The sequence below is a fragment of the Dermacentor silvarum genome, chromosome 8 (assembly GCF_013339745.2).
Source record: "Dermacentor silvarum isolate Dsil-2018 chromosome 8, BIME_Dsil_1.4, whole genome shotgun sequence".
Classification (NCBI taxonomy): Eukaryota; Metazoa; Arthropoda; class Arachnida; order Ixodida; family Ixodidae; genus Dermacentor; species Dermacentor silvarum.
In genome coordinates, this window is record NC_051161.1 from 147,627,394 (window position 1) to 147,641,493 (window position 14,100).

The 14,100-nt window shown below is 52.6% G+C and overlaps 1 protein-coding gene across 3 annotated transcripts in view; it reads right to left on the reverse strand.

Moving 5' to 3' along the window:
* LOC119461754 (endoribonuclease ZC3H12A-like) overlaps positions 1-14,100 on the reverse strand; it is a 107,373-nt gene that overhangs the window by 32,429 nt on the left and 60,844 nt on the right. For all 3 annotated transcript variants that reach the window (XR_007468280.1, XM_037723129.2, XM_037723130.2), the window contains exons 2-3: positions 3,829-4,191; positions 3,223-3,416 (exon numbers count right to left, since the gene is read on the reverse strand). Coding sequence is in view for 2 of the 3 variants with exons in the window: in XM_037723129.2 (XP_037579057.1) it covers positions 3,223-3,416; positions 3,829-4,191 (557 nt within the window). In the remaining variant the exon portion in view is untranslated. The remainder of the gene's footprint in view (positions 1-3,222; positions 3,417-3,828; positions 4,192-14,100) is intronic.

A 14,100-nucleotide genomic window follows, 5' to 3' on the forward strand; every position in this document is an offset into this window, starting at 1 on the left:
TTCGCGCGGCACCACTTCTAGCGTCGCCCGCCCGTTTCTTTCGCGCTTCTTTCGTTTTCCCCCCCACACTGGGACCTTCGCCCATTCTTGAGCTCCGCGCACGATCGCCCGTCGCGCCATGCTTTCTTTCTTCTTTTTGATGTCACACAAACGACCTTCTTCGCCGAGTTCCTTGCGGCTATTTCGACTCCATCGTCCCGCGTCTTCACGCGTATTGCCAATTTCCTTCGTATAGTACCTAATTTTCCACGCATTGTTTTCTTCTTGCCTGCCCATTTTTCGTAGCTTGCTTCTGTCCTTTTGTGCTTCTCTTTTTTTTTTTTACACTTGTACGTCAGCGTTGCATCATGCAGTTCCATCAGAACTTTAGCATAGCATTACCGCTCTATGCAGTAATCGCGATACCGCATGCAACATACTGCGCATGCGCATAGCTTCCTCTAACACGCGTACACAGTTGGGGATAGGCGGTGACGGTAGAATGGTGACGCTATGCTACTGATGCATCGGACTAGAGCTCCGATTATTCAGCCCTTTACCATTCAGTAACCATGCGCGTCTGCATTGCAACATGATGATGATGATGATGATGATGATCCAAACAACATCAAGTGTACACGATGAAAACTGCTGCCCCCTCATCATTCCTGCTTTCTAAGTAGCAAGTACACGATTGCCAACTAAGCACAGCCCTGCCGACTTCTGCCACGAGCGACACTGAAGAATAAGCTTGTAGAGGACACGCAGAAGAGCAATTAACGCATAACACGCCCACATGCAGGAACATATAACACCGGCAAATGAGCCGGGGTCGCTCAGGCTCAACAAGCCGCTCGTTGAAAGCACAAAAAAATGGGAAGACGACGTCACAGAAGATTGATTGATTTCATTGGGTGATTGAATAACTTAGATTTATTCACTGACCAATCTCTATCGACTGATTTGTCTACATCCAATTGGTTATACAGGTCGCAGTGGCGGGCTCGGGATTCGTTTTGACAGCCCGTGTGTTTCTTTGTGGAATCAGCTATAGCGCAAGCAAGACAGGGGTAATTGGAGATCAGAGGGAGAGGCCTTCGTCCCGCAGTGGACACACAAACAGGCCGATAATGCCGCTTCTTTGACCTGCACCCCAAGTAGACGAATTCCTGCTGGGGGGAATCGAATACACGCCTTTGCTCCGAGAAGCGCAAAACGCCACAGCAGTTGAGCCACCGTCGCCGCAAGCAACCTTCGAAGCGAGCGCGCGAGGCGACCGCAGTCGTCCAACCATGCAAGCGCGTCCGACGCAGCGCGAAAGACGAGCGGGAGGGCGGGGTCGACCGAGGTGCTCCGTCTCAATCGAGGCACACGACAACGCGGCCACGATATAATCCCCGACCTTCCACGGATCTCTCTCGCGTCCTCAGCGCGCGGTCGTTCTCGACAGGTCCCGCGTACTCGCGAGGGCATGCAGGAAAAGGTCCCGCCCGAGCAGGAACCGAGCCCATCTGGGACCCTGCAGAGCGGTGCGCGCGCGTGTGCATGGTTTCCAAATGCTGTAGGCGCGGGCGAGAGATGACGTCAAACATCGGACGAGCGCGGGCCCCATTCGAGACGGACGACACACACACAAGCGGGGTCCATTAACGATGCGCGACGCCACAGGTCGGTCGCTCTGGTGACGCGAAACCCCGCTTGCGTCACGGCGCCTTTGACGGAGCCGTGTACGTAGAGACGGATGCGCACTGACCGTGGATGCTCATCTGCGGACAGCGTGAAATTGCAGGAACGCGACTATACAGAGGCCTTGCGCCGGCCACGGGGCGCTCTATACGACGCCTCTACTGTCCCTTCATTTATTCCCGCGGCCAGCGGCGCCGGCACGCGAAGAACACGAAACGAACCGCGCTTTATCGTTGGTCCGAATGGCACACGACGCTTTCAATCTCAATTGGAAGAACGCATGCATATACTGAGTCGCACGGCTCAGTACGTGGACATTCTCAGACCTCGGAAACCTCGTGATAAGCGATCGTCACGACGAATGTTTGTCGATTGTGCTTCCACCGCTCGCCAGTGTGTTCTAGCACTGCTGTTAAATGTGAAAAAAAACTTGAGCGCTAGGTGCCTGTGTGAAACAAAAAAAAAAGAAAAAAAAAAAGCGCCCGTGTGCTTGCGTTGTAGTGCACGTTAAACAACCCCAGGTGGTCAAAATGAATCCGGAGCCCTCCACTACGGCGCGCCTCATAATCAGAACTGGTTGTGGCACGTAAAACGCCAGAAAAGAAGATCATCGCACCTTCCTTTAGCAAACGCCCCGCTTTGTCTACGCGAGCAAGGCCTCCGATGCGCACATCAGAAAGACACGGACGCGATCACGGACGTTAACTCCTGGCGCCGCGAACAGAACGCGATGCGCAGCGGTCGCCGACGGTCGCGGCATAACGCCGAGGCGGTCGGCTCCTGGTACTATACGTTGGGGACTGCGTTTTGCAACGCGGCCATCAAACGACGCGCTTCCTGCGTGCGCCAAGGCGAGTGGCGAAACGCGCATCTAAATGAGAGCGCGCGTGTAGTATACGCGCGAGCTGTCGGCAGTGAGGTGTTTCCGGTCACGCACTGTTGCGACACTGCTGCGGCCGCTCGAATGGCGGGCCTTGAGAATCACCACGCGACGACGAGCAGCTGCAGTGCCGTCGGAACTGCAAGACTGCTCCGCCGTGAAACTCGAGACGAGACCGCAGCGACGCCCGGACGCCCGAGTGCGCGCCTCGAGAGACGTAAAGTGCGGCCGCACCTCGCAGTTTCCTACAAAAATGTCTTTAGACGCAACTCTGCCGCTGCGATGTTCCGCCACATTGCGAATGGTGGGTAACAGTGGCGTAGCCAGGGGGATCTTCTATAGCTACGCAACTGGTGTGAGGTGGTAGCACAGAGGCCAGGGTACTTGTCTATATATAGAACGCACCGTTAACGGCAAACGCAGTTTCCAGAGCTTGAGGCAACCGGCAGGGGAAGAGAAGACATCTCGTGAACGTTGCCACGCATGCTCAGTCGTTTTCGCACCGGGCGTTATCGCTAGATGTAGTATAGCGCAATCCGGAGCAAGCGGCTCGCGCGTTCTATAGACAAGCGTCTTGACCTCTGGGCATGGATTTGCCGGACCTTCGTGGTTGCACGGCTTCAGACGCGAAAGAATATACTCTTCAGTTCGAGGAAATTGAGATTTCCTCCGCTCACCTCATGGCCACGTTGCTGCCGTCGATGACGATGGGCCTGAGCGGGTCCTCGGCCGCCTGCGACGCGGAGGACGAGAGCGGGTCGGATCGGGGCGCTGCGTCGCCGGACTGTTCCCGCGCGCCCAGCCGCACCAGCTCGGCCAGCAGCTCGTTCTGGCCCGGTTGAGGGCCCAGCCGCCGCAGGGCCTGCTGGACCTGCACGGCAGAGAAGTCCCGGGATGAAGGCCTCAACGAGTTTTCAACACCGCTCGCTACATTCCTGCAATCACTACGGCGGTCACGCGTGACTGAGCTCAGCCAGAAGAAACGAACGCAGTACCCTTGTTCGTTATTACAATTTTTTGTTCGAGGAGCGTCTACACGACGTGAGCAAATTTGTAGTGGTGTCATCAAGTCCCGACAGGGTCGATGATTTCAAGTCCGACACACCGAGACCAACACTAACTACCAAGTTATTTTCCATTTACCAACGTTCGCACTTGCTAAGTAATATTTTTTTTTTTTTACGTGCGGGGAAAATGTGGTTGGGTTTCGACAACTTCCACAATACGACAGTGCCCCTTAATTGAAATGAATGTGCGGAGCGGACCCACGCGTGCGCGCTCACCTGTGCCTCGGTGTAGCCCAGCTTGACGGCGAACTCGAGCCGGCTGGAGTACTGGGGTCCCGCCGTCACGTACTCGGCGAACTCGGCGCCCAGCGTCTCGGACACGGTCCGGGACACGTCCTCGTGCTGCCGCGTCGACGACGACGTCGTCGTCGTGGTGCAGGTGGTGTCCGTGGGGTTTTCGGTGTCCGAGTCGTAGCTCGAGTCCTCGGACTCCAGGGTGCGGCGCCGACGCACGGAGTCCGGCCGGCCCGGCGCCCCCGTGAAGGACTCGACCGAACCCGAGGACGAGAAGGCGCCGCAGCGCAGCGCCGACACCGCGTCGGCCGCCGACACGGACTCGCACGCCGTCGCCAGCAGCTCCTATATAAAAGAGACATATACAAGGCGCGTGTGAACAAAGAAACCATCGACGATAGCTCTCAATGTATTATTCGCTTCATTAGAGGAACGATCAAAGCAACACGTATCAAAGAGTGGCGTTCGATCGACCAAGTAGACTAAAAAAAATTTTTGGAGGACGCTTAAGCGATCCCCTATAAGAGTGTAACGCGGTGGCATTCTAAGATCCCTGACTGCTTCTCACGCTTCCCGGCAACTGCAGCTTATGTAACCACAATGTTTACCGGGAAACGCTTGCAGCAAACGCTATGCGCGAAGGCGAGCTTTCTGGTAGAAACGCGGCCGCTTGCGTGGGCCGATCCCGGAGCTAGTGCACAGCCGCGCCAAAGAAAAACATCATTTTCAGGTTTCTGTTATCGTTTCGCACTTCTAATATTTTAGTCTGAGAAGATTTAACATAAAAGGCATGCGCTGTTGGTGTTTTGTTTCGTGACATCCGTTTGTGGGCTGTCGCTCTGAAAATTCCGAGGAATAACTTTGTCAAGAATGTAAGACAAGGCATGAGCAACTTTAGTGACAGAATGGTGTGGCAATATAACCCGCATACGCCGCATGTCATATATCAAGACACGACATATACATACACTTGGTATATACCCCGTACATAAATATAATTCTTTCGAACGGGCAACGCCGCCGACACCGTATTTTCTGCGACACGCAGCCTTTAACTATATCTCGTTACAAGGTGTTCGACGTGGAGCACAGAGCATGCGCCCTTCCCCCCACGACAACGGGAGACAAAAAGCCGAAGAAAGGTAATCGCTTTAAAAACAACCGGTAGTCGTTTGGCAAGCTTCCATGCACGTAAACATATATTGCACCTTTTTCTGGAGGGCGTAATTTCAGCACTCGAACAATTAATGGTCCAGAAGAACTTGTTCTTAGGCAAGGTATAAGTGTTCGCTATTGCGTTATTCCGCTTGGCGCAAACGCAAGGAACGTGAAAAACAGACAAAGGGTATACGGTCATTTCCGCGGCCACTTTCCATGCATCTTTCCGGGAACGTGACGTGCACGGGGAAAGGGAACGAACTCAGAAATAACGGCGATTGCTTCGGTGTGACAAAAGTTTCATCTCGTAATGACAAACACCCCTTAATGGGGCTCAAGCTGGCGTCACCCAGACAAGGATATCGCTTTATTATGTACTATAAAAGAGACATAAAAGGGCAAAGCTAAATCAGTTGCCAGAGTGGCAATGAACTGGTCAACAAAGTTATTGAGGCGAGTTGGTTGAGCATAACGACTTAACGATGCACTTAATAGACGCGTACAGTAGAATTCCACGTCCCTTACTTCTCTACTATTGTCTACGACTGTTAAGCGCACCGTGCGTTCATATGGCAAATAATCCTTCCGCGATTTCCGTTAATTTGGAAGTTTAGGAAGCAAAGTCGGTTACAGCGCGAGAGAACGAAGGTCAACCACTCCTTCCTTGCTTTCTTTCTCTTTTAAGTTGCCGCGAAACGCCAGCACCGGACACGTCATTGTGAGGTCACAGAATTTAAGAGTATTTTCTCATCCCCCTGAGCGTAGCACAAACCTGCACACGAAAATTTAACCGATTTTCTCCTTTTAACAAACTTCTTCCGCCTTGCGGATGTGCGCAGAACTAATGTGCCAAAATATGTTTCGCTCATTTAGACCGTTCTGCTACCGGGAGAGTAACCGAAACGTGCAGTCCCCTTCAGCGCGCACTTACAGTTGTTTTCCATTTAAGTAACCCACATTGCTGCATTCACGTATGCACAGCCGCTCAAGTCTGCCAGGCTAACCCCCGCTAGTATACCATCATCAACAGACGTACACAAACGACTTTAGCCGATGTTTATCGCGCTGCACGTGATCCTGGCCTGTAGCGTGCGGTGATCGTGTGTCAGTGCTCTCTACTTTCTTTTTATCTCCCCCTCCCCCGACCTCCACGCAGCATATAGGGTATATAACAAACCGGATTTCTCTGCCTATCTGATTTCTTTCGTCTCTTAACGTCATCACCTATAGTATACCACCATCGCATTGCAAGTGTAGTTCGGCCAGCCGCACGCAATTTTGTTGCAACTGCGTTGAGTTGACTGCGCTTTCGAAATTTCTTTGAACTGGTCGAGGCGCTCTAAACTCGTCTCAACTGTTTGGCGAAACAGCAGCACCCATGGCCGCAGCCACGGTCAGAGCATTCTAGGAGGGTTCGCAAGAAAGCTACGCATTAAAAGGGGGTCTCCTACAAAGCGACAGGCAGACGAGTATATATACCGAGCATTCCTTCGTGTCAGCTGCTATATCGATGAGCGAGTTTGAACTGGGTGTTCCCTTTAAGTGTGGATCGTACTGTATACTCCTTCCGTGCTCTGCAGTGTACATGCGCCCGTACGTTTCGCAGTAAGTTCATTAATGAACTCGGCCCCCTTCGGCTCCGATTCCCAATTTATACCACCCAGGGTAACCCGGTTCCTTAACGTGCTCCCTATATATATGCACGGTACAGGATCGTTTCTGCATTTCGCCCCCACCGGAATGCGGCCGCCGCGTCTGGAAATCCAACCCGCGACCTCGTGCTTATAGCAACGCAACGCCTAAGCCGCTAAGCCACCGCGTCGCTTGAATATACACTAGTGCGCGCCGTTTGAACCACTGTTTGAACATGCTAGCATAAACAGGCTGGGAATCCAAATACGCATGAAATGACCAGGCGGTGAAAATACTCAGCTTTTTCTCGAAAATCCCGCGATCCGCTAACTTTAGACGACGACTGTACGTTACGGTCTATGGAACGAGAATGAACCGAAGACCGACAGGAATGTGCGAACGGAACGAATGCAGACTCCCGGAAGTGACGTCCGAAAGCTGTCGTAGGATTCGGACAGGGGACGCGACGATATATTTGGACGGAGCAGAGGCGTACCACCGCCGCTTCGACCTGCATCAAATCTCGCGGATGTTCCATCCATCAGGACATGCTGTCAAATACACTTCCGCAATGCACGGACGACGAAATGACGTGAGCGCCTTACATCACAAGCCAAAGAAGCTTCGCTGCAATTCTCACGGCAGCGACGCCCATTAAGACGACGACCTTGAGCGACACGACTACGTCGACTATATAGCCACATATAATTGAGAGGTCCATCCAATATACGCGTTTCCCGGGACTGAAGGAACGGAATGCGCATGCGCCAGGAAACACATTACGCGAACCCGCCATTAGCATCACCGGGCTTCGCGGCAACGTTATAACCGGGAAAACGTATCAGCGAAAAAACGCACAGTAGCGAGCTTCTCTCGATTATGGTGTGACGCAGTGAGCGTTGAAAGCAGTACACAACGACGCGGTCGAGGAAGAGGTAAAGACGGCGCTACGTTTACACAGCGACCGAGGAAGAAAGGCCCTTCCTCGTCCACTTCGCCGCAGCGCTTCCAACTCTCGGAAATCCGTTAACGCCGTAACGACGCACGATACGTGGCAACGGCAGCTGTGCGAATTCTCACTGAGACTTTGCCTTCAGTCATGCAGTATCCTAAAGAGAGCCATGTATCCGAATGATCTGGTGGACCTCGAGGACTCGCACAAAATTACACGGAGCTGGGACGGAAAAACGAGAATAACAATTAGCGGGCGCGGGGAAGGAGCAAGAGGGCAGCACTGCCGGAGGCTGTGACAATGTACGGGACGGCGTCACAAAGAACTGTCCGAAGGACACGGGAAACAAGCAATGAACCACGAGCGGCTATCGCTGTGAAAAGGCGACCGCTCGTATCAGCGGGACAGGGTGACCAATGTACACTCGAAAATATATTCCACGCAGGGGGGGAGGAGGGGGCAATGGGCGCCCCGTCGGTCTAACAGGTCGTCGTGCGTGCCAAAGGTGCGCCTCTCACTAACCAGATCGTCGTGGCTTTCTCGGCCCGGCTCCTCGCACAACGCGCGTCATTATTCATGGTTCAACCGGTTATCGGGCGCGCGGACTAGTTTGTCGTGGGAGAGCCGCAGCGATGGAGAATGCGCGCGCACCTTCGCCCGCACTGGGCAAGGGAGTACGAGGTGACGGATCGACTCCCGACCGCATTCTATGAGGCCAGCAGGAGACGAACGCCAGGTATCAGAATAATAATAATGAAAAAACGAAAAAAAAAAACGTGCTAGTGAAATGCCAAAGGAACGCGCCAAGGTGGTCCTCGTAACCTCCATTTAGGGACCAGGCAGAACTGAAGGACGTTTTGCCTGCAAAATAAATAAAGGTTTTTCTCTTTCATCAAATATGCACGATTCATGTATACGTTCACCGCTATCGCATCGTGTTGACCGATTCGCCGGCAACGAGAGAAGACCATCGCGACACCACCGGCATGGAATGTACCATCCATGGTTGCTCTCGGTCTGGTTTCACGAATGAATTCGGGGACGACGGTAAGCGACGTCGTCGCCTGTCACGTCATCCTTAAAATCCTACCTGCACCTTCTGAAACCGAAATCTAAACCCTCTCGTACTCAAATCAATGTAGTCAAGAGTGGAAGCCGCGACCCAACTCGTAGCGAAGAAATCAATCAATCGATCAATCTGCTCCCTCGACTTCCCGTTTTTCACAGAGCGCTTTCGTGGGACTCGAGCAGGCCGCTCGCAGCAGAGAATTACATTCGGCTTCGTATAATCATTTCCGCCACTCTCCGACCCGCGAGAACACGCGTACACGGCTCCACACCTTCCTTCGCCGACGACAGCCAACAACGCTGCTCCCCGTCGTCCAGCCTCCTTCTCCTCGAGGAGTGAAGAATCGGGACTGTAGCTGCCGCCGTGTACACGCAGGATCCGCACGCAAATTCTCGCGATATACGCGACCCGCTCGGCGCCCATTCTCCCGCCGCTCTCTTGCAAGGCAACATTCTGAGCACGCGCTGGCCCCTCCCTGCCTCCTCCGTGTCCGCCTTTTGCAATGGAGACGGTCGCAGGATGGCAGGAGCGATGGATCGCCGGCGCCCAGCATCCTCCGGGCGCCACGAACTGCAGCAGCGAACGCCAAGAACGGGAGGGGGGGGGGCGGACGCACGACTTTCACGGTGCCCGCGGGCGAGCAGCCCGGCTTCGGTCGGCAGGGAAATCATTGGCAGGGCCGCCGTGAGCTTCGTCTCTGTCTAACCTCTCTCTCTCTCTTCTCTAGCGTGCTCGCCCCGCTCTCTCTCATCTCGCCTCAGTCCGCGAAATCCACAGAGAGAAAGTTCCGCATACGACGAAAGAAAGGATGAAAAAAAAAAATAGGAGAGAGAAACAGAAGCACGCACACGCAATCATGCGCGCTACGTCACGCAGCACGCGCCCCATTGTAAGGAAAAGTAAAATAAACGGGCAAACAAACGCGGCACGAACGAAACGCAGGAGTAAACAAGAACCGCGGAACGGTAGTGGGAGGGAGAGGGGGGCACGAAGGGGGTCCTCCACGCTACCCGGCGCGCTTCGATGAAGCAGCGGTGGATCCTCCAGAGAGAGGGCTGGGAATTCCACCTCCTCTCATTCTCCCCATCGCCGTGGCCGAGATGGGCTGCTCGTGCTCGGAGAGGGCCATCCTGCGCGCATCATCATCGTCGTGGTAGCACGCACGCGTCCGGCCGGAGAGAGAAACGAGTTTCTTCCACGGGACGGGCCTTCTTCCTCCGTGCCCAGTCGCGCGCGGGACGATGCGATGCTCGGCTCGGGTGCGGCGGCCTGGCACCGAGGTCGGCCGGGGTCGGCCTGCCACCTGCCGCTGTCGCGAACACTGCCGCCTGAGGTGGTGCCTAGTGGGTTTCCGTAAAGTCCCTAGATAATTGTTTTGCTGGCCTTTAGGTTCCCGCGCGGCTGAGCGACGGGTTCGATTACCGTCCTCCTTGGGTGCGAAATTTCGGACGATCTTGTAAGCCCCAGCTGGCTCCTGCATGCGAAAACCCGGAGGAGCTAATATTCGTAACCGAAGGAGGCAGACGTGTCTGCTACAGGGAAAAAAAAAAAAAATTGGAAAAAGACTCAGCTCTGTGTAAGGAAATGCGATGGTAACCATCCAACCAGACCCACATGAGTGGCGAAGTGTGCGATCGCGCTACGGTGGGTAACTCCCACCTTCCAGAGGCAAGGGGATTTCAAAGCTAATGGGAACGGCGGTGCGGTTTGCAAGGCAAGAGACGATTACATGATCGGGGGACGGGAGGGAGAGTGGTGACGGGGACGAAATTGTCGCAGGCCCATAAGTGACTTTACGAGATAAAGAACATGTATGGGCAGAATGCTAGATTAAGACACGGTGACACCTGAGTAGCTCACACAGGCTAGGTAATTGTCAACATACGATGCCGAAGTCACACATAAAGATGTTTTTTTTTTTACAATATTTACAAAGAGAGACAACGATACATAAACAAGATGGCTGTCGAGACCGAGTCCACCTCTACACGTCAAATCGTCTTCTTCTGACTGGCGCCACTCTTGGTTGCGTCGTAACAATATCTTAATTTCTGATGATTTACAAGGGCTGGGCTAATTGGTATTCCGCAATCTAATAAGTTAAAAGCGCAAACGAAGACGGCAAGCGAAGACGGGACGACAAGAAACATCAGACAAGCGCTTGACAGTGGAATGCAAAATGTAGCGTGTGTCGAGCTTCTTCGGGCTCAGGTGAAGCTGTGTTAGTAAACTGCGCTGGGGTATACTATAAATCTATAAGTATATATAAATCTATACGTATACGAGAGCGTTTTCGCATTTGGCCCCACTCGGAATTCGGCCGCCGCGACGGAGATCGAACCCACCACCTCGGCAGAGCAACGCCATTGCCATTCAGGACGATTTGCTGAACACAGTGTTCACATAAAGAGGCCCGCGGGGTCAAAGTTCCTCCGGAGCCCTCCCTCGCTGTGGCGTCTCTCGTATAGCTGCAGTGGTGCCTTGGAAAGCTATAAACCCGGTGACTCGATTAGTTTTGAAGAGAGCCGAGCAGACGGCAACGTGTTCCCGCTCCGCTCAGTCACGTGAAATATTGGGCTGGTTGTTTCCGCATCGATTCCAAACGTAACATTGCGGCTTGGGACAAGGACGTTTCGTAAACCCAAGAGCACGGCAAGGGCAAGCGCTCGTCTGCTCCCCGGTTTATGTGTCACGTCGCGCCGTTACATTTTCAACCGTGTTTCCGCTAAGTGGCGAGCAAATCAAATAACCCGGCGATGTGTGAATTTATTCGAATCCGCAACGCATGTTCACCGTGAAATATCGGTCGCGTGTTCAATGAATAACAACGACTTTCAAGCAGCGCATGCGCAGGACGTCCGCTGAACCTTCTTGTATACACTGCACCCTACAGGACTGAACAAACCGCGTGGCCTGGATCGCTCGTTTTTGTCACCGTCCTGTCGGTGACGGGACTGCCCGCTCAGCCAGCGCATCTCCTCTGCGCAGCCCGAGAAGATCTCCCATGCGATGGTCAATCTCACGGCCTTATTTTCCCGCGGCCACAGTACAGCAGTCCGACACCGAACGTGATAACACTGCACCTTTTTTTCGCATATATAATGCTCTCGCTTTTTTTTTTTTTGTATGCGGAGAGACAGACGCTGTCCCTCAATTTTATGTCGAGGTAGCCACAGGTGTCAGCTTGCGATAAAGGATAATTTATGTAGCCTACACTTCTTTCCCACCAGCAGCGGTATATAGCAAAGTGGCGTGGGTTCAATTCCGGCCGCCGCGGCCGCATTCCAGTCGTAACGGAATGGAAAAAAAAAATGATTGCGTATCGTGCACTGGGTGCACGTAATTAGAGAAGCTCAAGGTGCTCAGCATTAATCCCCCGCAACGGCGCGCCTCGTAATCACATATCGTAGTTTTGGCACGTAATACCTACGAATTTTATTTTTCGTTTCTTTTAATCGTCACAGATATTTTATCACCTTTCTCTACCAAACCTGCAGCCTCGTCCCAATAAACCATCGCCTCATAGATAATGCCCGTCTGCGGTTGCAATACGTTGTGTGTTTGCTACACTGCTTCGTTGATAATCCAATTAATGTAGACATTCATAGTGAGACGGGTTCTGCCGCAATACATTATTATTTGCTTTTTTACATCCTTGTATGCCCAGCTGCTATGCTCTAATGTGAAAACCGTAACGTCGCACTGACGTCACGGCAGAGGACTTTCGACGCGAACTTACAAAATGAAGGAAGTGCAGCGCCGACCTTCATAAATTATCTCCCAATACTCAATCTAATGCAGTCTAATGCATGTAATAACTAACAAAAAATGCAGTTTTGAAACAATAGTGTACCAGTCTGAACTTAGTGCTTTGCTCTTGACCGCGTCGTCGGTTAATCGGCTCGTAACGTAGCCCCCCCTTCCTCTACGGAGTGATTAAACGACGAGCAGCAAGAAATAAGCTCGCGTGTTCACTGCAGCCCGCGTCCTCGGAGGTGAGCAAGAATGCCGAGCATGCGCGCTTCGGGCGCAACGCCTTTCCTGTCCCCCTTACTCCCGACAAGGCAACAAAACCAAACACACTGCCTGGAAGGCAGCCCGGAGTGAATCCGCGTTCTCCAGGTGAGTAAGGGGGGCCCCGGGAACGCCCCTCCGAAATTTTTCCAAGGCCACCCTTTCCTGCAGCACAGTTCCGAGCCATTCGCTGTCAGAGACGACGCCGCTCGTCTGCAGCCGCGGGAAGCACCCGTGCGGTCGTAACCTGCAGCGGTGCGAATGCCGGGCCGAGAGAGAGAGAGATGCAGGCCTTAAAAGCAGACGTTAGAATCTGTGAGGCGATTAATTAGAAGCTATATAACACCAACCGCAACGCGTAGAGTTGCCTTTGCACTGATTTTATGCAAATGTGTGTAATCTCGTACAGTGTTTGTGCTTCGCACAGGTCAGAGCTTTCGTGTAGTCCAAAGTTTGTGTGCGGCGTAGAGATGCAAAAAACAAGCAAGGAAACGAGTGGAAAGGAAAGGACGTCGCTGTACAGCTAACTTCAGTCACAAAACAGGTACCTTTTTTAAGGAAGGTGCCAGCGTGCGCAAACACACGTGCGAACCGATAACAGAACGGATGGAAATATACTTTGAATTGTCAAAAGTTATGCCTATATGCTGAGAAACACGCGACCAATTAGCTTATTCGTAAACGTATTACACTTTGCGGTGCCCCCCCTGCCAATCGGCAGAAAGCGATCTTTGGTGCATGACCAATCTTCGGTTAATAAGCGATCTTTGGAAACGTCACAAATAACCACCCCTATATAGCTTCTCTGGTTTTACGGTCTCTTACACTGTACGGTTGCGACTCGTGTAATGTCATGAGCTGAAAGTCGGCGCTTGTGTTCACCATTGCTTTTTTTTTTTTTTCTGCTCGAGTTTATTCCCTGGAGCCTTTGCGCCAAAAAATTAACCCGTACTAACTATAGCCGAACTTTCCGTACTAACGCATCATATTTATCAGCTTTGGATGGTCTACCAGAAGAGTTTCCAGAAATGCAAGTTCCGATTTTTTTTTTTTTTTTTTGCCAAGTTAGGAAGTTGCAACCTTTCTGTTACCATTTTTTTTTTTTCTATTGTGTGTGTGTATTCATTAAAAAAATTCTGGGACTTTACGTGCAAAAACCAGGATCTGATTACGAAGCAGGCGTAGTGGGGGGTTCCAGATTGATTTTCAGCACCTGGGACACCCCAATTAATGCACGGTGCACGAGCGATTTTTGCATTCCGCCCCCGTCTAAATGCGGTCCGCGGCAGGGTTCGCACCCGCCACTTCTCGCTCAGCAGCGCAACGTCCTAACCTTGCACTGGACTATATACAGCGGCGGTTGCGCTCCATTTTTCTTTCCTATAAGTCTACCAGTTTTTCGACGCACAGCCGAAGTCAGTTATAGAAC